Raw genomic sequence first — 25700 nt, forward strand, 5'->3', positions numbered from 1 at the left:
TACCTACCTTTCATAACTATTGTTCTTCAAGATGAATTGCTCATGTCCATTCCATTGTAGGTGTGCACGCGCCCACATACATGACTGGAGACTTTTGCCTTAGTGGTACCCATAGGGCTGGATGTGGTGCCCTTTGGATCGCCACACTCATGGCACAGTATATAAGGCACCACCGGCCCTGCGCCTCTCAGTTCCTTCTTGCCGACAAGTCAGACAGAGGGGCAAGAGGGTGGGTAATGGAATGGGACATGAGCAACGCATCTCAAAGAACAACAGTTACAAAAGCTAGGTAACCGTTTTTTCTTCTTCAAGTGCTTGCTCGTGTCAATTCCACTGTAGGTAACTCACAAGCAGAATCCTCAGAGGTGGGCTCGGAGTTCACAGTCTTGCAGTTCGGAGGACTGCTCTGCTGAAACCAGCACCTGAGCGAGGAAGGCCATCGATGATGCCTGCTCCCTAGTCGACTGAGCCGTCACGATCGCTGGCGGGGTTACCTTCATCAGCTCATAGCAGTAGCGCATGCACGCCGTGATCCAGGATGATATTCTCTGGGTAGACACTGGGCAACCCTTCATCCGGTCCGCAACAGCAACGAACAGTTGCATAGACTTATGGAACAGCTTCATCCTCTCTGTGTAGAAGACCAGAGCCCGCCAGACGTCCAGGGTATGCAGCCTGCATTCCTCATCCATAGTATGAGGCTTCGGGCAGAAGACCAGTAGGTATATGTCCTGACCAGTATGGAACTGGGAGATGGCCTTGCGCAGAAAAGCTGGGTGCGGACGCAGCTGGACTTTGTCCTTATAGAAGATCATATAAGACGGCTCTGACATGAGTGCTCTGATCTCAGACACCCTACGGGCCAAAGTTATAGCAACCAAAAAGGACACCTTTCAGGAGAGAAGCAGAAGGGAGCAGGAAGCCAGAGGCTCAAAGGGGGGCCCTGAGAGCCTGGACAGCACAAGCTTCAGGTCCCAAGCAGGAACCGGGTCCCTGACATGCGGGTAAAGGTGTTCCAGACCTTTCAGGAACCGCATTGTCATGGGATGTGCAAAGATTGACCTGCAGTGAAACAGAGGATAGAAAGTCGAAATGGCTGCGAGGTGCACCCTGACGGAGGACACTGACAGGCCCTGAAGCTTACGGTGCAGCAAACAGTCCAGGATGTCCTGCAGGGGGGCCTCTTCCGCCCAGATGCGGCAATCCGAGGCCCAACATGTGAACCGCTCCCACATAGCCACGTAGGTAGCCCTTGTGGAGGGTTTCCTGCTGGACACCGGCAGAACCCTGCTGTTCTTCCCTGCTCAGCCATGCAGAAACCAAGCCGTCAAGTGCAGCACTGCCAGGTTCAGACGCAGCAGATTCCCGTGGTTCTGGGACAGCAGATCTGTCCAAAGAGGCAGCTGCAAGGGGGTAGCTGCCGAAAGACTCAGGAGCATGGCGAACGAGTGCTGCCGAGGTCATGCCAGGCCCATGAGAATGACCGTCACTCTGTCTTGCTTCACCTTGAGCAGGACTCTCTAGATTAACAGCACGGGTGGGAAGTGTGGTCAGCACTCTGAGCACAGAATCTGGAAGGTTTCCGACTGGGAGCCCTTGTCCAGCAGAGAGCAGAACATGTGGCACTTCCTGTTCTGTCTGGACGCAAACAGGTCCACCCGGGGAGTCCACCACCTGTGGCAAACTAGGCTGACCATCTCCGAGTGGAGCGACCATTCATGGCGAGACACGAAGGTTCTGCTGAGGCAATCCGCCAGGACTTTCTTGGCTCCGGGCAGGTGGGTGGCCACCAAATAAATGGTGTGCTGCACACAAAAGACCCAGAGGCGGAGCACTTCCAGACAGAGGGCCAAAGAGCTGGCGCTGCCCTGCCTGTTGATGTAGTACATTGCGGCAGTATTGTCCATCAGGACCTGCATCTTCCTGCACCTGCCTTCCAGGTGGGGCAAGAAAGCCTGGCACACCAGCCAAACCGCCCTGAGCTCCCTGACATTGATATGGAGAGCTAGGTCAGGTTGGAGCCAACAACCCTGGGTGTTGAGCTCACCCAGATGGGCCCTCCAGCCCAGGTCTGACACATCCGAGACCAAGGTGAGCAAGGGTGACGGGATCACGAAGGGGACTTGGAATCCTGCCACCAGTCCAGGGCGGAGAGGACGTGGTTCAGCACCGTGACCATTCGATCCAGGGGGTGCTTGCTTGGAACTTAGACCAAGGCCAGCCACGCTTGCAGGGGCCTTAGATGAAGGTGGGCGTGACTTACCACGTAGGTGCATATGGCCATGTGGCCCATCAGACTTATGTGGCTGATCAAGTATGACAGCTTGAAAGCGCTCTTCCGGTAGGAAGGCTCTAGCCCCCGTGGAGTCGAGAACTCTATGTGTTGAACAGGTGTTAATGTGGATTTTTCTGTTTATTAGGAGACCCAGATCACTGCAGGTGGAGGACACCAGATTGAGGCTCCTCTGGACGTGCTCCGGAGACCTGACCTTGATAAGCCAATTGTCGAGATAGGGGAAGATCTGGACCTTTCGACACCTCAGGTAAGCAGTCACCAGTGCCACGCATTTCGTGAACACACTGGGGGCAGAGGATGGACAAGCCAAAGAGTAGCGCCATAAACTGGAAGTGGTGCCCCGCCACTATCAAACACAGGAAACATCCACATCCCAGGAATATGGAGACATTAAAGTAAGGAGTCCTTCAAATTTAGAACAGCATACCAGTCCCCCGGATCCAGGGAAGGGAAGATGGAGGCCAGGGATACCATGTGGAATTTCAACTTTGTGAGCGACTTGTTGAGTCTCCGCAAGTCCAGAATGCGTCTGAGTCTCCCTTTTGCCTTCTGGAGTAGGAATTAGCGGGAGTAGAATCCTCTTCCTTGCATAGCCCAAGAAACCTCCTCCACAGCCCCTAGACATAGGAGGTTCTCGATCTCTTGAATGAGGAGTTGCTCATGAAAAGGGTCCCTGAAGAGGGACAGGGAACTTGGGGTGAGGGGGTGGGAAGGAGAGGCAGCCAAAAATTACAGGGTGTATCCCCGAGCCACTATGTCCAGGACCCAATGGTCTGACATAACCCACGACCAGGCCAAGCAGTAGGGAAAAGGCGGTCTAGGAACGGGTGGAAAGGATTCGGGCAGTTGGCTGGTGTGTCACACCCAAGCGCACCCTCAAAATAAGCACTTCTGGCCCCCGGTGCTTAGCTGGGCCAGGCTGTGCAAGAGACTTGGACGACAAAGAGCAGCAGCAGTTAAACCAGGTGTCCGTTCTTCTCGCACGCCCGAGCTGAGGCTGCCACTGTTTAGGTGGCGGAGGAGGCCGGAACGGCTGCTTGAGCGTCTGAAGAGTGGCACCCCTAGGGAGCAAAGGGTTGCCCTCGTACCCTTCAGGACATGCAAATGCCCATCTGTTTGGTGGGAAAACAGGCCGACACCGTCAAACGGGAGGTCCTGAATAGACGCCTGCATCTCCTGAGACAGGCCAGTGGTCTGGAGCCAGGAACTGCCCCGCAAGACCACCACTGAGGCGACCACTCAAGCAGCTGAATCTGCTGCATCCCAGGCCATCTGGAGAGAGCACCAGACCACTGCAGTCCCCTCTTCCACCAGGGTTGCAATCTCCTGGGCTGCCTCCTGGGACATGGAGTCCCTGAATTTGAGGAGACAGTCCCACAAGTTAAAACTGTAGCAAGCCAAGATGGCCTGGTGGTTCTCCACCCGAAACTGGAGGCTGACTGTAGAATTAATTTTTTGACCCAACAAATCCAGTCTTATCCTATTTATTCTTAGGGGTGGAACTGGTGAGTCCTTGCTTGTCCCTTTTGTTGGTCGCCAACACGACCAACGACCCCGGTGGCGGATTAGTGCACAAGTACTCAAACCCTTTTTCAGGAAAGTAGTACTTCTTTTCTGCCCTTTTAGAGGTGGGCAGGATGGAGGATGGGGTCTGCCGGATGGTTTGGGAAATGTTCAGGACCCCCTCCGTTAAGGCTGTGAGTTTGTCATGGAGGTCGGAAGTCACAGATTCCATGACTTCCCATGACTTCTGCAGCAACTGCTGCACCTGGCCAAGTAGCAGCTAGGCAGCCCCTTCCCCAGTCGCATTGGCTGCTGCGGGGGGGAGAGAGGCACGGAGCAAGGTAGGGAGCCTTCCGGCTCCACCAAGCCCCTTTGCCACCAGCACCAGTGGGGGTCCCTGGCCATGAGGCTCCCCCACCCCCACCCAGCACCCAGGCCGCCCCCTCCCCCAGCACCCATGGGCAGCCCCCCAGCCCCAGTTTTAGTCAAGGGGTTCTAGTAAAAGTCATGAACAGGTCACGGGCCGTGAATTTTTTGTTTACTGCCTGTGACCTGTCCGTGATTTTACTAAAAATACCCGTGACTAAAATGTAGCCTTACCCCTCAGGTTTCAGAATAGCAGCCATGTTAGTCTGTATTTGCAAAAAGAAAAGGAGTACTTGTAGCACCTTAAAGACTAACAAATTTATTTGAGCATAAGCTTTCGTGAGCTACAGCTCACTTCATTGGATGCATTCAGTGGAAAATACAGTGAGGAGATTTATATACACAGAGAACATGAAACAATGGGTGTTATCATACACACTGTAAGGAAAGTGATCACTTAAGATAATCTAATACCAGCAGGAGAGCGGGGGGTGGGGGGAAGCCTCATAGCCAGGGACCCCAACTGGTGCTGGTGGCAAAGGGGCTTGGTGAAGCCATTTCCACCAGTCAACAAGAACATCTGGTGAACAGTGTTCACCAACGGGGAATAAACAAAGCCCGTTGCCAACTGTGTCCACATATCTATTCAGGGGACACCATCATAGGGCCTAATCACATCAGCCACACTATCAGAGGCTCGTTCACCTGCACATCCACCAATGTGATATATGCCATCATGTGCCAGCAATGCCCCTCTGCCATGTACATTGGTCAAACTGGACAGTCTCTACGTAAAAGAATAAATGGACACAAATCAGACGTCAAGAATTATAACATTCATAAACCAGTCGGAGAACACTTCAATCTCTCTGGTCACTCCATTACAGACCTAAAAGTTGCAATATTACAACAAAAAGACTTCAAAAACAGACTCCAACGAGAGACTGCTGAATTGGAATTAATTTGCAAACTGGATACAATTAACTTAGGCTTGAATAGAGACTGGGAGTGGATGGGTCATTACACGAAGTAAAACTATTACCCCATGTTTATCTCCCCCTCCCCACTCCCCCCACTGTTCCTCAGATGTTCATGTCAACTGCTGGAAATGGCACGCCTTGATTATCACTACAAAAGGTTTTCTCCCTCCTCCCCCCCCCCCCCCCCCGCTCTCCTGCTGGTATTAGCTTATCTTAAGTGATCACTCTCCTTACAGTGTGTATGGTAACACCCATTGTTTCATGTTCTCTGTGTATATAAATCTCTCCCCTGTATTTTCCACAGAATGCATCCAGTGAAGTGAGCTGTAGCTCACAAAAGCTTATGCTCAAATAAATTACTACAAACTACAAAAGGTTTTCTCCCCCGGCCCCACCCCACTCTCCTGCTGGTATTAGCTCATCTTAAGTGATCACTCTCCTTACAGTGTGTATGATAACACCCATTGTTTCATGTTCACCGTGTTGTGACGAAGTGGGACTGTTCTTAATGTTTCCTCTGAATAGTGTGGGGGTGCCTCAGTTTCCCCTAGGCAGTTCTTAAGTCTCTAGGGGGTGGGGTAAGGGTGTATGATCATTGCAGAGCCCTAGAGGGCAGGTGTGTGCAGGAGTCTGGACACAGAGAATGGCCAACGCCCTGTTTCCTGGCAACTGATGGCCTGCAACTTCCCCCCCTGCAAGGTGAGAGCTGAAGGGTTGGAGAACAAAGGAATCAGGTGACCACCTGGCCCGGGAAAGGAACAAAGCCCAGAGGAGGAGGGGCTGGAGGGGGTTTTCAGTTTGGGGCTGGCTGGGACATGGAGTGAAGTGCAGACGTGGTTGTCTGGCTCACTGCCCCCCAAAATGGACCCAGCTGAGGGGTCCCGTTCTCTGCACCTGCAAGCTCTGTTTTAGACCATGTTCCTGTCGTCTAATAAACCTTCTGTTTTACTGGCTGGCTGAGAGTCACGTCTGACTGCGAAGTTGGGGGGCAGGACCCTCTCGTTTCCCCAGGAGCTCCTCCTGAGCGGACTCGCTGGGGGAAGCGCACGGAGGGGCAGAGGATGCTGAATGCTCCGAGGTCAGACCCAGGAAGGTGGAAGCTGTGTGAGCTGCGTGTCCTGAAGACAGGCTGCTCACAGAAAGGCAACTGCCCCAGAGTCCTGACTGGCTTCATGGGGAGCAGTTCCAGAGCATCGCCCAGGGACTCCGTGACAACTGGTGGCAGTGGTGGGATGTACTGCACCCCGTGGATGGCGCTTCCTGCAGTAAGTGACTGGGGAGCAGTAACACGAAGGGGGATTGCCGAGGACCAGGCCTGCTGAAGGCTCAGAGAGGAGCGGTTTCGGGGGGCGGTTAACCCCTGAGAGTGTGTGACCAGCGAGAAGGACTGTGCAGTAATGGGGTTCCCCTGGGGATTGCAGCGAGCAGTCCAAGGGGCGGAGGAGTCTGCAGCTCGACCCTGGCAAAGAGGTGGTGACCTCGAGAAGGGCTGGCACACTAGGGGTTCTCCCTGGAAACCGTGGGGAGCTGAGAACACACGGGCCTGTGAGTCCACAACAACTTGGGAGGAGCGGAGTGATGGCCTGTCACCGTCTCCTGAAGAAGGACATTGTAAACCTGTGCAAACAGAGAGGGTTGAGCGTTGGAAAGTTCACCAAAGCAGAGTTAATCGTGCAGCTGGAGGAGGATGACCGCTCTAAGGAACAGATTCCTGACCCCAAATGGGGCTATAGCAGGATCTGGGAGCAGCTGGAGCGGGAGCCAGGCATCGCCAAGACTCCTGTCCCCGACCAGACGGGGGTCTTCACGATCGGGTTCCCCATCGGGGGATCGAGACGGACGGGATTGGAGCGGAGTCTGAGAGAGCAAGAGGACCGTGGGAGACAGCGAGAGCCTGAGAAAGAGCTGCAGAAGCAACAGCAGCATGAACTGGCGTTGGGGGAGCGGAGAGGCCTAGGGGACCTCCCCGGGGTGAGTGGGGATAGATCCCGGGGGGCCAGTTCCGCAGGGAACCTCGATACTAAATTGCTGCCCCTGGTTAAGGGGGGGGGTGTGGATGCCCACCTCACTGCCTTTGAGCAGGCTGGCGATTTGAACCAAGGGGACCCTGCGGAAAAGCCCCGGTGTCTAGCTCCCTTGCTGGGTCCCAAGGCCATAGACTCCGTCAGCCAGATGGGTGGGGATGTGGACAGGCTCCCACTCCTGACCCCAACCTATATGTCTGTGTGGAGTTTCCTGGGGCCAGGCCCCTCGGACCCCCAGTGGGAGCAGAAGGTGATGGTCAATGGGGAGACATTCTTGGGGTGGCCAAAGGGCATGGGCTGCATAAACCTTCCCACATGCGGCCTGCGAGTGCTATCGACCACCCTGACCTAAGGGAGGGCGTGAAACTGGAAGGGCCTGGTGTAACTCCTACCAAGGAATGGGAGAGATGCTGGGGCATCCATGAGAACGTTGGTGGCTTTGAACTTCCCCAGGTCACCGGCTAAAGTGACCCCGCTCAGTTCGATCTCGAAGGGGGGAGAGATGTGACGAAGTGGGACTGTTCTTAATGTTTCCTCTGAATAGTGTGGGGGTGCCTCAGTTTCCCCTAGGCAGTTCTTAAGTCTCTAGGGGGTGGGGTAAGGGTGTATGATCATTGCAGAGCCCTAGAGGGCAGGTGTGTGCAGGAGTCTGGACACAGAGAATGGCCAACGCCCTGTTTCCTGGCAACTGATGGCCTGCAACTTCCCCCCCTGCAAGGTGAGAGCTGAAGGGTTGGAGAACAAAGGAATCAGGTGACCACCTGGCCCGGGAAAGGAACAAAGCCCAGAGGAGGAGGGGCTGGAGGTGGTTTTCAGTTTGGGGCTGGCTGGGACATGGAGTGAAGTGCAGACGTGGTTGTCTGGCTCACTGCCCCCCAAAAAGGACCCAGCTGAGGGGTCCCGTTCTCTGCACCTGCAAGCTCTGTTTTAGACCATGTTCCTGTCGTCTAATAAACCTTCTGTTTTACTGGCTGGCTGAGAGTCACGTCTGACTGCGAAGTTGGGGGGCAGGACCCTCTGGCTTCCCCAGGAGCTCCTCCTGAGCGGACTCGCTGGGGGGAAGCGCACGGAGGGGCAGAGGATGCTGAATGCTCCGAGGTCAGACCCAGGAAGGTGGAAGCTGTGTGAGCTGTGTGTCCTGAAGACAGGCTGCTCACAGAAAGGCGACTGCCCCAGAGTCCTGACTGGCTTCATGGGGAGCAGTTCCAGAGCATTGCCCAGGGACTCCGTGACACGTGTATATAAACCTTACCCCTCGTGTACCAAGAGCGCAATCCGGGCTGGGGGAGGATGTGGAGAGCACATTAAATAACGTGTCCATCTGCTCCTCCATCTCCTCCGCCTTGAGGCCCAAGCTGGACGCCACCCTGTGGAGCAATGCCTGATGCTCGTGGAAATCGTCTCATGGGCTAGTTCTGGAAGGCTCCGCCACTTCCTCATCTGGAGGGACGACGACGACAGGACAACCAGGGGAGGTCCAGCAGCATCCTCACCCGTCAGGGAGGGCAGCTCCTCAATCGCAGCGGCCACCTCAATTGCAGCATAGTGGGGGTCCTGCCTTCGACATGTCTGACACAGCAACCAAGGGCTGGAGGGAGTGGGGCACTGGCATGACAGGGACGCCCCATCCATTCCAATAAGGCCATTGGGTCAGCCACTGGCTCTGCTGCCAGGTTGGCACTGATGCCACGGACAAACCCTCCAGAGCCCAATCATGTTGCCTGGGTGAGGGGCTGAATTGTGCCTTTGAGCTTGAGAAGTCGTCACCCTCCAGCGACCAGGGCAGGACTCTGGAGGCTTGAGTGATGGCTCACTGTCACTGCCGGAGACTGGTGCGAGGAACAGTTCGACCAGTGCCAGGGGTAGGGGGAGCAGTGCCGTGTCGGGGAACGCCCTCGAGCTCTCAGCAACGGCGACTGAAGGCACGATAAAGACTGGTGCCAGGAAGATCGACGATGCTTCGGCACCACGATGGGGATCGGAAGCATGGTGCCAATGACTTGTAGCGGCAAGCTGGAGACCTGGGTGGATGCAGAGACCAAGAATGTAGCGACCTAGGGCTTTGTCCTGGCTCCGGAGGCCAGTGGAGCGCGTCTGTTTTGTGTGAGGCCTTGCCGGTAGGCTTGCCCTCACAGGGAGCCTTATCCGGGTCCACAGCCACACGCAGTGTCAGCTGCAGCAGAGGTACTCTCAGCTCTCCAGGTGCTGGGGCCTTGCAGGGGGTCGACTTCCAATCCAGGAAGTTTTTGGAAAGTGTAGGGGACAATTTCCTGGTGCAAGTGCTGGAGGAACCAACCAGGGGCAGAGCTCTTCTTGACCTGCTGCTCACAAATCAGGAAGAATTAGTAGGGGAAGCTAAAGTGGATGGGAACCTCAGAGGCAGTGACCATGAGATGGTCGAGTTCAGGATCCTGACACAGGGAAGAAAGGAGAGCAGCAGATTACGGACCCTGGACTTCAGAAAAGCAGACTTTGACTCCCTCAGGGAACTGATGGGCAGGATCCCCTGGGAGAATAACATGAAGGGGAAAGAAGTCCAGGAGAGCTGGCTGTATTTTAAAGAATCCCTTATAGAGGTTAGAGGGACAAACCATCCCGATGTGTAGAAAGAATAGTAAATATGGCAGGCGACCAGATTGGCTCAACAGTGAAATCCTTGCTGATCTTCAACACAAAAAAGAAGCTAACAAGAAGCGGAAGATTGGACAAATGACCAGGGAAGAGTATAAAAATATTGCTCAGGCATGCAGGAGTGAAATCAGGAAGGCCAAATCACACTTGGAGTTGCAGCTAGCAAGAGATGTGAAGAGTAACAAGAAGGGTTTCTTCAGGTATGTTAGCAACAAGAAGAAAGTCAAGGAAAGTGTGGGCCCCTTACTGAATGAGGGAGGCAACCTAGTGGCAGAGGATGTGGAAAAAGCTAATTACTTAATGCGTTTTTTGCCTCTGTCTTCACAAACAAGGTCAGCGCCCAGATTGCTGCACTGGGCAGCACAGCATGGGGAGGAGGTGACCAGCCCTCTGTGGAGAAAGAAGTGGTTCAGGACTATTTAGAAAGGCTAGATAAGCACAAGTCCATGGAGCTGGATGCGCTCATCCGAGAGTGCTAAAGGAGTTGGTGGCTGTGATTGTAGAGCCATTGGCCATTATCTTTGAAAACTCATGACGATCGGGGGTGGTCCTGGATGACTGGAAAAAGGCTAATATAGTGCCCAGCTTTTAAAAAGGGAAGGAGGAGGATCCTGGGAACTACAGGCCAGTCAGCCTCACCTCAATCCCTGGAAAAATCATGGAGCAGGTCCTCAAGGAATCAATTCTGAACCACTTAGACGAGAGGAAAGTGATCAGCAACAGTCAGCATGGATTCACCAAGGGCAAGTCATGCCTGACTAATCTAATTGCCTTCTATGACGAGATAACTGGCTTTGTGGATGAGGGGAAAACAGTGGACGTGTTATTCCTTGACTTTAGCAAAGCTTTGGACATGGTCTCCCACAGTATTCTTGCCAGCAAATTAAAGAAGTATGGGCTGGATGAATGGACTATAAGGTGGATAGAAAGCTGGCTAGATTGTTGGGCTCGACGGGTAGTGATCAATGGCTCCATTTCTAGTTGGCAGCCGGTATCAAGTGGAGTGCCCCGGGGTCAGTGCTGGGGCCGGTTTAGTTCAATATCTTCATTAATGATCTGGAGGATGGCGTGGATTGCACCCTCAGCAAGTTTGTGGATGACACTAAACTGGGAGGAGTGGTAGATACGCTGGAGGGTAGGGATAGGATACAGAGGGACCTAGACAAATGAGAGGATTGGGCCTAAAGAAATCTGATGAAGTTCAACAAGGACAAGTGCAGAGTCCTGCACTTAGGACAGAAGAATCCCATGCACCGCTACAGACTAGGGACCGAATGGCTAGGCAGCAGTTCTGCAGAAAAGGACCTAGGGGTTACAGTGGATGAGAAGCTGGATATGAGTCAACAGTGTGCCCTTGTTGCCAAGAAGGCTAACAACATTTTGGGCTGTATAAGTAGGGGCACTGCCAGCAGATCGAGGGACGTGATCGTTCCCCTCTATTCGACCTTGGTGAGCCCTCATCTGGAGTACTGTGTCCAGTTTTGGGCCCCACACTACAAGAAGGGTGCGGAAAAATTGGAAAGAGTCCAGCGGAGGGCTACAAAAATGATTAGGGGACTGGAACACATGACTTATGAGGAGAGGCTGAGGGAACTGGGATTGTGTGCTAATGAAGTATAAGGTTGAAAAGGATCCTAAAGGGAGCGGGAAAGAATCCCCTAATTATCCTTCATGTGGGAACAAATGATACCGGTAGATTTCCGCTGGAATATATCAAGGGAGATTATGCTAGGCTGGGGAAGACGCTTAAGGAAATTGAGGCTTAGGTGATCTTTAGTTGGATTCTGCCTGTTCCTAGAGAAGGGCAACTAAGGTGTGACAAGATTATGACTATCAATAGATGGTTTAGGCAGTGGTGCTATAAGGAGGGCTTTGGGGTTTATGGCCACTGGGAGGCGTTCATGGACAGAGGACAGTTCTCTCAGGATAGACCTCATCTGAGTAGGGAAGGAAATAGACTTCTAGGATGGAAACTGGCACAACTGATTAAGAGAGCTTTAAACTAGGAATTTGGGGGAGATGGTTGGGAGATGTCCAGGTAATCCCCATGTCAGATTTTAGCATTGAGAGGGAAGAAAAAGTAAGAAAGGATACAGCCGTGGGTAGGAGAATGGACATAAGGAGGAAGGGCAGTATGGATACAAGTCTAACAGGTCACACTGGCGGTAGAATGACCGTGCCTAATAGGGTACAGAATGTGAGTGAGGCCGAACAGCAAAAATTAAGATGTTTGTACACCAATGCGAGGAGCCTAGGTAACAAAATGGAGGAACTAGAGCTACTGGTGCAGGAAGCGAAACCAGATATTATAGGGATAACAGAAACATGGTGGAATAGTCGTCATGACTGGACTACAGGTATTGAAGGGTATGTGCTGTTTAGGAAAGACAGAAATAAAGGTAAAGGTGGTGGAGTAGCATTGTATATCAATGATGAGGTAGAATGTAAAGAAATAAGAAGCAATGGAATGGATAAGACAGAGTCCATCTGGGCAAAAATCACATTGGGGAAGAAAATTACTAGAGCCTCCCCTGTGATAGTGCTTGGGGTGTGCTATAGACCGCCGGAATCTAATTTGGATATGGATAGAGACCTCTTTAATGTTTTTAATGAAGTAAATACTAATAGAAACTGCGTGATCATGGGAGACTTTAACTTCCCAGATACAGACTGGAGGACGAGTGCTAGTAATAATAATGACAGGTTTCACAGTAGCAGCCGTGTTAGTCTGTATTCGTAAAAAGAAAAAGGAGTATTTGTGGCACCTTAGAGACTAACAAATTTATTTGAGCGTAAGCTTTCATGAGCTACAGCTCATTTCATCGGATGCATTAATAATTAATAATAATAATAGGGCTCAGATTTTCCTAGATGTGATAGCTGATGGATTCCTTCATCAAGTAGTTGCTGAACCGACTAGAGGGGATGCCACTTTAGATTTGGTTTTGGTGAGTAGTGAGGACCTCATAGAAGAAATGGCTGTAGGGGACAATCTTGGTTCAAGTGATCATGAGCCAATTCAGTTCAAACTGAACAGAAAGACAAACAAAAATAAATCTGTGACTAGGGTTTTTGATTTCAAAAGGCCTGACTTTCAAAAATTAAGGAAATTAGTTAGGGAAGTGGATTGGACTGAAGAACTGATGGATCTAAAGGCAGAGGAGGCCTGGGATTACTTCAAGCCAAAGCTGCAGAAGCTATCAGAAGCCTGCATCCCAAGAAAGGGGAAAAAATTCATAGGCAGGAATTGTAGACCAAGCTGGATGAGCAAGCATCTCAGAGAGATGATTAAGAAAAAGCAGAAAGCCTACAAGGAGTGGAAGATGGGTGGGATCAGCAAGGAAAGCTACCTTATTGAGGTCAGAACATGTAGGGATAAAGTGAGAAAGGCTAAAAGTCAAGTAGAGTTGGACCTTGCAAAGGGAATTAAAAGCAATAGTAAAAGGTTCTATAGCCATATAAATAAGAAAAGAAAGAAAGAAAGAAGTGGGACCGCTAAACACTGAGGATGGAGTGGAGATTAAGGATAATCTAGGCATGGCCCAATATCTAAACAAATACTTTGCCTCAGTCTTTAATGAGGCTAATGAGGATCTTCAGGATAATGGTAGCATGACAAATGGGAAGGAGGATATGGAGGTAGATATTACCATATCTGAGGTAGAAGCGAAACTCGAACAGCTTAATGGGACTAAATCAGGGGGCCTGGATAATCTTCATCCAAGAATATTAAAGGTATTGGCACATGAAATTGCAAGCCCATTAGCAAAAATTTTTAATGAATCTGTAAACTCAGGGGTTGTACCATATGATTGGAGAATTGCTAACACAGTTCCTATTTTTAAGAAAGGAAAAAAAAGTGATCCTGGTAACTACAGGCCTGTTAGTTTGACATCAGTAGTATGCAAGGTCTTGGAAAAAATTTTGACAGAAAATGTAGTTAAGAACATTGGGGTCAATGGTAAATGGGACAAAATACAACATGGTTTTACAAAAGGTAGATCGTGCCAAACCAACCTGATCTCCTTCTTTGAGAAGGTAACAGATTCTTTAGACAAAGGAAATGCAGTGGATCTAATTTACCTCGATTTCAGTAAGGCGTTTGATACTGTGCCACATGGGGAATTATTAGTTAAATTGGATAAGATGGGGATCAATAGGAAAATTGAAAGGTGGATAAGGAATTTGTTAAAGGGGAGACCACAACGGGTCCTACTGAAAGGTGAACTGTCAGGCTGGAGGGAGGTTACCAGTGGAGTTCCTCAGGGATCGGTTTTGGGACCAATCTTATTTAATCTTTTTATTACTGATCTTGGCACAAAAAGTGAGAGTGCGCTAATAAAGTCTGCGGATGATACAAAGCTGTGAGGTATTGCCAATTTAGAGAGAGACCAGGATATCATACAGGGAGATCTGGATGACCTTGTAAACTGGAGTAATAGTAATAGGATGAAATTTAATAGTGAGAAGTGTAAGGTCATGCATTTAGGGATTAATAACAAGAATTTTAGTTATAAGCTGGGGACGCATCAATTAGAAGTAACGGAGGAGGAGAAGGACTTTGGAGTATTGGTTGATCACAGGATGACTATGAGTCGCCAATGTGATATGGCCGTGAAAAAAGCTAATGTGGTCTTGGGATGCATTAGGCGAGGTATTTCCAGTAGAGATAAGGAGGTGTTAGTACCGTTATACAAGGCACTGGTGAGACCTCGTCTGGAATACTGTGTGCAGTTCTGGACTCCCATGTTTAAGAAGGATGAATTCAAACTGGAACAGGTACAGAGAAGGGCTACTAGGATGATCCGAGGAATGGAAAACCTGTCTTATGAAAGGAGACTCAAGGAGCTTGGATTGTTTAGCCTAACCAAAAAAAGGTTGAGAGGAGATATGATTTCTCTCTATAAATATATTAGAGGGATAAATACCAGAGAGGGAGAGGAATTATTTAAGCTCAGTAACACTGTGGACACAAGAACTAATGGATATAAACTGGTCATCAGGAAGTTTAGACTAGAAATTAGACGAAGGTTTCTAACCATCAGAGGAATGAAGTTTTGGAATAGCCTTCCAAGGGAAGCAGTGGGAGCAAAAGACTTACCTGGCTTTAAGATTAAACTCGATAAGTTTATGGAGGAGATGGTATCATGGGATAATATGATTTTGGCAATTAATTGATCTTTAAATATTCATGGTAAATAGGCCCAATGGCCTGTGATGGAATGTTAGATGGGATGGGATCTGAGTTACTACAGAGAATTCTTTCCTGGGTATCTGGATGGTGAATCTTGCCCATATGCTCAGGGTTCAGCTGATCACCATATTTGGGGTCAGAAAGGAATTTTCCTCCAGGGCAGATTGGAAGAGGCCCTGGAGGTTAGTCGTCTTCCTCTGTAGCATGGGGCACGGGTTGCTTGCTGGAGGATTCTCTGCTCCTTGAAGTCTTTAAACCATGATTTGAGGACTTCAATAGCTCAGACATAGGTGAGAGGTTTATCGCAGGAGTGGGTGAGACTCTGTGGCATGCATTGTGCAGGAAGTCAGACTAGATGATCATAATGGTCCCTTCTGATCTTAATATCTATGAATCTATGTTTAGACTATGGAAGAGAAGAATGAGGGGGGATTTGATAGCTGCTTTCAACTACCTGGGGGTGAGGGATAGCTCAGTGGTTTGAGCATTAGCCTGCTAAACCCAGGGTTGTGAGTTCAATCCTTGAGGGGGCCATTTAGGAAATTGGGGGTTGGTCCTCTTTTTGGGGGGGAGGGATAGCTCAGTGGTTTGAGCATTGGCCTGCTAAACCCAGGGTTGTGAGTTCAATCTTTGAGGGGGCCATTTAGGGATCTGGAGCAAAAACTGGGGATTGGTCCTGCTTTGAGCAGGGGGTTGGACTAGATGACCTCCTGAGGTCCCTTCCAACTCTGATATTCTATGATTCTATGACTGCACCACTGGCCTAGGCCCTTTACTGCTCCCCGGAGTCAGAGGCAGGTCCTTTCGGGGGGAGAAACTCCCCAAGGTCAAACTCTTTAGCGGGTCTGGAGTGGGCATAAGGCCTGAGCAGGGTCCTTTGCCCAGAGCCCCTTGGTTGGGCTTATTTGGTGCCGCCGCCTTAGTCTTTTTGTTTGGCACCGGTGACAGGGATCGGTGCCAGGAGGATCCCAGTGCCAGGGGTGCGCTACACACTAAAGTTGAAGCACTGGCTGCCGGCTCGGACTGCGCTGCTGTAGTAGGAAGAGAACCTGAGACGTAAGCCCTTGTATCAGAGACCTGGCGTGAGGCAGGACCTGCTCACAGAATCTGGCAAGAACAGGACTGATACTGCAAACATACACATTCCTAAGAAGTGCTAGTCACAGAATACTCAAGCAAACACATCCCAATATCAAGGACAGTATAAAAACATTCCCCAAGGATAACAGGAACACACTGAACCCTCCTAGAAGATAAAGTCAGGATGACAGTATGTAATAAAGATGTTCTGATTGAACCACAAGGTGATAACTAGCCACATCAGAGGGCAGTGATTAACTATGTAAGAGGCAGTACTAACTTGTTTGTATCAGGGTATAAAGATGCATCTCAGAGGGAATATCTTTGTCCAGCCGAGGAGGAAATGGAAGGTCCTGCCATTCACTGAGCTGCGTCCATTGTCATGGGCATACATGTCTTTGTATCTTCAGAGTCTGCCAGGTGCTATTACATGCTTTGTCAACAATAAACCTGGCCTGGTGCCTTCATACCTTAACGGATCTTGTGGTCACTGGGCGGTTTGCTCGAGGTTACTGTGATGACTGACTGTGCAGAGCTGGGGCAGCACACAGAGAGCACAAACATAAACATCTAACCACAGCCAGCTCTGAAGCAGGGCACAGAACAGCCTGCATCACGACGGCATTCTCTTTGTGTCTGCAGACAAAAGTTCTGGCAGATGCGATAGCACTCCTTGATATGGGTTTCCCCGAGGCACTGTAGAAAACTCTCTTATGGGTCACTAACAGGCATAGGTCTGTTACACGAAGAGCAGGGCTTGAAACCCGGAGACGAGGGCATGCCCTGCTGGGGACAAAGTCCCCTCTGGGACTTTATCTAACTAACACTTAATGGGTACTTAAGAACGAACTAACAACGATTAAACTATTTACAGGTAAAGCACAAGACTAAGCTAGATGAGAAACCACTGACTATTTGCCAAGCAAGGGACAGAGGCGCTCCGACTGACCACCACAGGTGGTAAGAAGAAACTGAGAGGGTGCAGGGCTGGCGGTGCCTGATACACCGCACCATGAGTGCAGCACTCCAGAGGGTGCCACAGCCGGCCCTACGGGTACCGCTAAGGCAAAAGTCTCCGACAGCCATGCACGTGGGCGTGCGCATACCTACAATGGAATAGACATGAGCAAGCACTCAAAGAAGAGCCAGACCATCCCTGACAGCTGTTTGTCCAACCTATTCTTAAAAACCTCCAGTGATGGCAATTCCACAACTTCTCTTACAAGCCTATTCCAGAGCTTAACTACCCTTATAATAGTTAGAAAGGGTTTCCTAATATCTAAACTAAGTCTTCCTTGCTGCACATTAAGTCCACAGTACTTCTTGTCCTACCTCCAGGGGGCATGCAGAACAATTGATCACAATCTTCTATAACAATGTGTTACATTTTCGCAAGATTAACATGCCCTGTGTTTAGAAATCACACCCCTGGAGAGGATATTATGCCACTGTGGACAAGCCCTTAGATGGCTGAGCTAAATCTATGCAAAGCTCTCCATACAAATCCGCTTGGGACTAATAAATGGTACACAGGCTACTCCTAACAAACAAACAATGTTAATGTTTGCACAAGACAGGTATAATATAGAATCCAAAGCTGTTTAAAAAGAAAGGTCTGGAACAAAGACTCTTGAATATTTAATTAACGTATAGTACAACAGCACTTAGATATGGTATTGTATTCTATAATTCTTTCAGTTTCAGGTTTCATCAAACAAAGGTAAATAGAGAAGGCAAAAAAAATTTTAAACTGAAATATAGTGCAGCAAATAAATCCAAGTAGGTGATAAAACTGAAAACCATTAGTCAGTCCCAACAGGGCTGCTTGCTGTGCCACATGGAGCAAAGATTATCTTGATCCTGCAAAGTTTTATGACCAGCTTTTTCCATAATGAGGAAGGACTAAAGTGATGCAGTAAACTCTGGCAGCAGCAACTTGGACTGTTAATAGGTTCCTGAGGGTCAGACTCATTGGTACTTTACAGGTCTCAAACTGACTTGTTAAGGAATTGTATTTTAATTGCTGTGTTCGAGTTGTGTAGCCAATCATCTTTATTGGTGGGGAGCAGGGTTATCATGCGTCTCAAGGCTAATAAAGCCACAGAGACACTCCTTAAAAACTAGCCTAATGTGATCTTAGTAGGATTAAAATGAAAGGTTTGCAAACCTCATTTTAGTAAGGCCCATGACATTCTCATAAACAAACCAGTGAAATGTGGTCTAGATCAGTGGTTCTCAAACTAGGGCCGCCGCTTGTTCAGGGAAAGCCCCTGGCGGGCCAGGCCAGTTTGTTTACCTGCCGCGTCCGCAGGTTTGGCCAATCGCAGCTCCCACTGGCTACGGTTCACCACCCCGGGCCAATGGGGGCTGTGGGAAGTGGCGCGGGCCAAGGGATGTGCTGGTCACCTTTCCTGAAGCCCCCATTGGGCTGGAGCGGCGAACCGCAGCCAGTGGGAGAGCAATTGGCTGAAACTGCGGACGTGGCAGGTAAACAAACCAGCCCAGCCTGCCAGGGACTTTCCTTGAACAAGCGGCGGCCCTAGTTTGAGAACCACTGGTCTAGATAAAAAGAAAAGGAGGACTTGTGTCACCTTAGAGACTAAAATTTATTTGAGCACAAGCTTTCGTGAGCTACAGCTCACTTCATCGGATGCATTCTGAATGCATCCGATGAAGTGAGCTGTAGCTCATGAAAGCTTGTGCTCAAATTTGTTAGTCTCTCAGGTGCCACAAGTCCTCCTTTTCTTTTTGCAGTTACAGACTAACATGGCTGCTACTCTGAAAACTGGTCTAGATGACATTACTATAAATTACAACTGGTTGAAAATCCACACTCAAAGAGTAGTTGTCAATGTTTCACTGTCAAACTGGGAAAGGGTATCTAGTGGGGTCCCACAGAGGTCAGTCCTGGGTCCAGTACTATTCAATATTTTTATTAATGACCTGGATAATGGAGTGGAGAGTGTGCTTATAAAATTTACAGATAACACCAAGCTGGGAGGGGTTGTAAGCACTTTGGAGGACAGGATTAGAATTTAAAACAACCTTGACAAATTAGAGAATGGGTCTGAATGCAACAAGACGAAATTCAATAAAATGAAAAGTATTTCACTTAGGAAGGAAAAGTCAAATGCATAACTACAAAATGAGAATAACTAGATAGGTGGAAGTACTGCTGAAAAGGATCTGGGGGTTACAGTAGATCACAAATTGAATATGAGTGAACCATGTGATACAGTTGAAAAAAAAAGGCTAATAATTCTGGGGTATATTAACAGGAGTGTCGTACATAAGACGCAGGAGGTAACTGCTCTATTCAATACTGGTGAGGCCTCGGCTGAGTACTGTGTCCAATTCTGGGCATACTTTAGCCTTCAAAAGCTAATGAATTTTGACTTGGGATGGATTTCAAAGGATAACCTAAAAGTTAGATCCATCTTCCATTATTCTAAGTGTGTGAATATATTTTAGCAGCTTCCAAGGTCGCTTGTCCCCTTATTTGAGAACAGTCACCCTTCACTATTCCTGTCAACATACTATAAATCTCCCTGGTATCAATCATTGCCAGACGCCGATACATTCTAAATGCTCTCTCAACCACACAATGCAACAGTATCCTGATGTTCAAGTGCTGCACTGCAGTATCCGCATTCTGACTTCCGCCACTAGTCTGAATGTCTCGACCTAGGGCTGCATTTTCCAAGCCAACTAGATTTCAGGTTAGAACCACCTCCCCTTTCCCTACTTTGCTTCCACACACGTCACGCCTTGTATTGGAAGACAAATTAAAAAAAAGAGGATACTTCTCAGCATTTACACTCCATAAACATCAAGAGCTTTGCTAAAGGCAAGGAGTATTTGCTTAGTGTAATAAGAACTACTTATGACTGGTGTCCTCTATAACGGGACTTCAACTGGAGGCAAAAATAATATGACAGATAAACTTGGAACTCTAAACCAGGAAAGGCATAGACACACTGCAGAGAGGATCCACACATCTCTATAATCCAAAGTCAGAACTTATTTTGAGACAGTCAGTTCATTACCTTAGATGCCAGGTTGTCTACTAGTGCAATCATGGAGTTCTTAAAAAGGGTAGCAGCAGTCAAGGGTCGCTTGGTCACTTCTGTGATACTCAATTTACCTTCAGGCCACATCATCTTCAACACAGGATTGGAGCTAGAAGGACAGAGTTAGAGGAAGCAGTTTGTTTACTTATGAAGATTCTAACAAGGTGTCAGTGGCAGTAACTAATTTTACAGTGCTCTAAATTAGACAATTAACTTCTGGGTCAGAGACTGATGGCAATCCCAGTTCTTTTGACAGATTGGCTAAGCCAGTACATCAGTTTGGTGCTGCAAAACTCTACTGTTTATTAGTTAATTAATTTACAGTACAAGGTTATTACTGAATACACTGGTAGTATGGCAAGCACACATTCTCCTAGCTAGATAATAGTAGACTGGAAAGTGGTTTTGAGAGATTTCCTCTTTATAGTCCTTAGTCTAGCCAGCATAAATATGTGCATAAAAGAGGGCCCAAAATTAAGATCAGTAACCTAAGAAATTAATATGAAACACTGCATAATCCACCCCTTCCTTTAAGATGCATAGTATTTTATTCCAAATTAATATATCCTGCACAAGTGATACTTGTATTGAAAATAAAGCCAAAAACATTCCAAACCAATTTTAAACTTTAACCTACGTTACTCAATCAGAAATACAGGGTAAAAATAAACAAAGTCACAGTTAAATTCATGCCTTTAACAAGACTGATCCATAGCTGATCCATCGGGGGCATTATAAAAGGGAGCTGTGGGAGAGGAAAGTACAGGTGGTTGTCTTGGAGAGATCTTTTCTGCCTCACAAGCAAGACAAGATAAACAGAAGATAATGGATGTAAACTGCTGCTGGGTAAGTGGAGTAAAGTAGAAGGTTTGGGTTCATGGAACATTGGGCCCCCTTCTTTGGGGAGATGAGGCTGTTTGGTTTGGAAAGCCTCCACCTCAGCAGCAGGAGAAGCAACACTCCTGGTGACAGATTAGCTTGACTAGTAGGCTGGGCATTAAACTAGCAACAAAAAGGAGAAGCTATGAAAGAGTAACAATTACAAATATAAACAAGTCATACTCAAGGCATCATGAATATAAAGAATCAAGAAGTTAAGGGACACAGAGAAAAAAATTTTAACCGCCTATATATGGATGCGAGGAGAAATCAGAAATGCTGGTTTATGAAAAAATTTGACATAATTGGTATTACTGAAATCTCAGAGGAGTCACATGATCAGTAAGTTAAAAACCATAACAGACAACCTATTTACGCAGAACAGAGTGGGCAGAAAAGGGGTGCCATTACCATCTTCAGAGATAGACACTTCAGAAGTGAGAGACCTGGAATGCTTATGAATCAATGTACAGTATCAACTGATAAGTCACAACATGGAGTATTGGTCTGGGGTCTATAATAGATGACTAGGACAGAAAACAGGATGAACAATTCCTTAAAATATAGATCTATAATGTGTAGAAAGAAAAGCAGCATTATCCTGGGGGATTTCAGTCAGAGGGACACATGCTGCAGTCTCATGCTGCCATTAGTAAAGCATCCTATGAGTTTCTAAGAATTATAGATAATTTTCTAGCACAGGAAGTATTACACCCATCTAAAGGTAACTTTATATAATAACTCTTTCTGATGGATAAAGATGACTGATACGTAAAAATTAGTTGTTGCTTATATGGAATGATTGGTTACATTCATGTGCCAACAGAATACAGCCCAAACCAGTGATATATATTTGACACTATAAAAAGGGCCAGTCTCTCAAAGCTTGAAAACAAGAAAAACTGTGGGTAGAAAAACAAACAAAAACACAGATGTGCAAAAATAAAGTATTCTTAGACAACTGCTGACTTAGGTGCCAAAAACACTCAATTCCAGACGCTAAAGTCTTCTTCAGTTAAAAATCCTATTAAAATATTCATAAAAACAGAAAAGGAGAAGCTGAGAGCAATGATTATAAATAATTAATTATAAAATGCAGACAATTAGTAAAGGTAGAAAAGGTACCAATGAAAAAATCTGTGGCTAGTAGGGCCAGGACAGTAAGAAATTATATTTAAAAAATCAGGAACAACAAAAAATCCAAGCAGTAGTATAGGTCCATTATTAGACAGGAATGACACAGTTGTTAATAATGAGGTAGAAAAAACAGAAGTGCTCATTAATATTTCTCTCCTGTGTTTGGAAACAAGCTAGAAGGTGGAATCACATCTTTCAGTGAAAATGAAATGCTTTCTATTCTAACAGTAAATGGGCAGGGTGTTAAACAGCATCTACCAAAGTTAAACATTTTTAAATCTGTAAGGTCAGATAACTTAGAACATAAGAATGGCCCTAGTGGGTCAGACCAAAGGTCCATCTAGCCCAGTATCCTGTTTTCCGACAGTGGCCCCAGAGGGAATGAACAGAACAGGGAATCATCAAGTGATCCATCCCCTGTCGCCCATTCCCAACTTCTGGCAAACAGAGGCTAGGGACACCATTCCTGCCCATCCTGGCTAGTAGCCATTGATGGACCTATCCTCCATGAACTTATCTAGTTCTTTTTTCAACCCTGTTATAGTCTTGGCCTTCACAACATCCTCTGGCAAAGAGTTCCACAGGTTGACTGTGCGTTTTGTGAAGAAATACTTCCTTTTGTTTGTTTTAAACCTGCTGCCTATTCATTTCATTTGGTGACCCCTAGTTCTTGTGTCATGAGAAGTAGTAAACAACACTTCCTTATCTACTTTCTCTACACCAGTCATGATTTTATAGACCTCAATCATCTTTCTCCTTAGCAGTCTCTTTTCCAAGCTGAAAAGTCCCAGTTTTATTAATCTCTCCTCATACGGAAGCTATTCCATACTCCTAATCATTTTTGCTGCCCTTTTCTGAACCTTTTCCAATATATCTTTTTTGAGATGGGGCGATCACATCTGCACACAGTATTCAAGATGTGGGCGTACCATGGATTTATATAGAGGCAACATGATATTTTCTGTCCTATTATCGATCCCTTTCTTAATTATTCCCAGCATTCTGTTCACTTTTTTGACTGCCGCTGCACATTGAGTGGATGTTTTCAGAGAACTATCCACATTGACTCCAAGATCTCTTTCTTGAGTGGTAACAGCTAAGTTAGACCCCCATCATTTTATATGTATAGCTGGGATTATTCTTTCCAATGTGCATTACTTTGCATTTATCAACATTAAATTTCATCTGCCACTTTGTTGCCCAGTCACCCAGTTTTGAGAGACCCTTTTGTAGCTCTTCGCATCTGCAAATTTTGCCACCTCACTATTTACCCTTTTTTCCAGATCATTTATGAATATGTTGAATAGGACTGGGCCCAGAACAGACCCCTGGGGGACACCACCATTTACCTCTCTCCATTCTGAAAACTAACCATTTATACCTACCCTTTGTTTCTTATCTTTAACCAGTTACCAATCCATGAGAGCACCTTCCCTCTTATCCCGTGGCAGCTTACTTTGTGTAAGAGCCTTTGGTGAGGGACCTTGTCAAAGGCTTTCTGAAAATTTAAGTATACTATATTCACTGGATCCCCTTGGTCCACATGCTTGTTGACCCCCTCAAAGAATTCTAGTAGATTGGTGAGGCATGATTTCCTTTTACTAAAACCATGTTGACTCTTCCTCAACAGATTATGTTCATCTATATGTCTGACAATATTATTCATCACATCTTTAAGGAATTGGCAGATGAGCTCTCTGAGAGACTTTTGTTATTTGACAAATCTTGGAATATTGGGGAAGTTGCAGAGGACTGGAAAAAAGCTAATGTATCAGTATTTAAAACAGGCAAATAGGATGACCCAGGTAACCACAGGTTGGTTAGCCTGACTGACTGTGGGCAAAATCACCGGAAGGCAGATGATATGGGATGCACTCAGTAAGAATGGCAGAATAACTGATGCACATCAACATGATTTTATGGAAAACATGTCTTGTGAAACTAACTTGGTACCACGGTTTGATAAGATTACAAGTTTGGCTGACAAAGGTAACTGTCTTGAAATATATATGACATTCTGATTAAAAACTGACATTATACAGAATCAATGTAGCACATTTAATGAATTAAAACTAGCTGGCAGATGCCAGAAAAATTATAAATGGAGACTCCATCAATGGGGCTGCTTCCAGTAGAGTCCCACCGGAGTTGTTTTGGGGCTAAATGCTATTCAATAGTTATCAGTGATTCAAAAGAAAATATTAAATCATTTCTGGCAAGTTAGCAAAGGACATATATACTGGGGGAATGGTAAATTATGAGAACGTGTCCGCTGTACAGAGTGACCTGGATCACCTGGGAAGTTGGGTTTAAGCATGCATTTTAATACGGCCGAATAGATGGGATGGGGGACTGGATCCTGGAAAGCAGCACCTCTGGAAGGGGCTTAGAATCATGGTGGATAATCAACTGAACATGAACTTCTACTGTAGCTTGGCAGTTGAGGTAGCTAATGTGATCCTTTGATGCATAAGCAGGGGGGATACTGACAAGTAAGGAGGAGCTATTACCGCTGTAGAAAACATTAGTGAGACCATTACTGGCATACTTATTCTCTGTTCGTCCCCACACGTCAAAATGGATGCTGACAAATTGGAAAGGGTTCAGAAAAGAGCTACAAGAATGATGTGAGGTCTAGAAAACCTGCTTTACAACAAGAGACTAAAGAAACTCAATATAGACAGTTCATCCAAGAGATGATTAAGAGGTAATTTGATCAAGGTCTACATGGGGGAAAGATTTCCTATTGTAAAAGAGCTCCTTAATCCAACAGACATAGGCATAAGAAGATCTAATGGCTAGATGCTGAAATTAGACAAATTCAGACTAGAGAGGAGGTGCAATTTGTTTACAGTGAGGGTAATTAACCATTGAAACAGTTTACCTGGCAATCTGGTGGATTTTCAATCACTTGAAACCTTTAAATTATGATTGGATGTCATCCTACAAAAGTTATGTTCTAGCTCATTCAGAAATTATGGGCTTTATGCAAAAGTTACTGGGTGAAATTCTCTAGCCTGGGTATTCATGATGTCATACTAGATGATCATAAAGGTCCTTCTAGTCTTAAAATTCTATGAACTAGACTATAACAAAATATTTTGGCATAATATAAAATAGTGTACAAAACAGGTTGGCTGATCAAAGCTTTGTTCCTACCTGTTATACATTAGGCGTTTGAAGTCTTGGAATAAAGTGTCCTTGTTTTTGTCAATAAATCCTGTGACTGAATATCTGTGAAAGAGAAAAACAGTCAGTTGCACAGAGGTCAAATATTTGGGTATTTGGAAGAAAAAGCCTATGTGCACCAACATGGAATCACATACAAGGGAAGAAATGTGGTCGATGGGTGGGACTGGGAGACAAGGGACAAGCTCATTCTCCGATCTGTCACTAACTTGCTGTATAACCTTTTGGGTTAAATCACTTCCTTTATGTGCCTAAATTTCTCCTTCTTTAGAATGGGAAGAATGCTTCCCTAATTTGAGAATGCATTTTTAAATCTACAGATGAGAAGCAATAAGAATTATTTCATCCAGC

At 47.0% G+C, this 25700-nt stretch overlaps 1 protein-coding gene across 5 annotated transcripts in view; it reads right to left on the minus strand.

The window, feature by feature from the left end:
- MYO1D (myosin ID) overlaps positions 1–25700 on the minus strand; it is a 383172-nt gene that overhangs the window by 229579 nt on the left and 127893 nt on the right. For all 5 annotated transcript variants that reach the window (XM_048829695.2, XM_048829697.2, XM_075123527.1 and 2 more), the window contains exons 13-14: positions 25320–25394; positions 20121–20253 (exon numbers count right to left, since the gene is read on the minus strand). In XM_048829695.2, coding sequence (XP_048685652.1) covers positions 20121–20253; positions 25320–25394 — 208 coding nt within the window. The remainder of the gene's footprint in view (positions 1–20120; positions 20254–25319; positions 25395–25700) is intronic.

This window comes from Caretta caretta, chromosome 27, assembly GCF_965140235.1.
Source record: "Caretta caretta isolate rCarCar2 chromosome 27, rCarCar1.hap1, whole genome shotgun sequence".
NCBI classification, from domain to species: Eukaryota; Metazoa; Chordata; order Testudines; family Cheloniidae; genus Caretta; species Caretta caretta.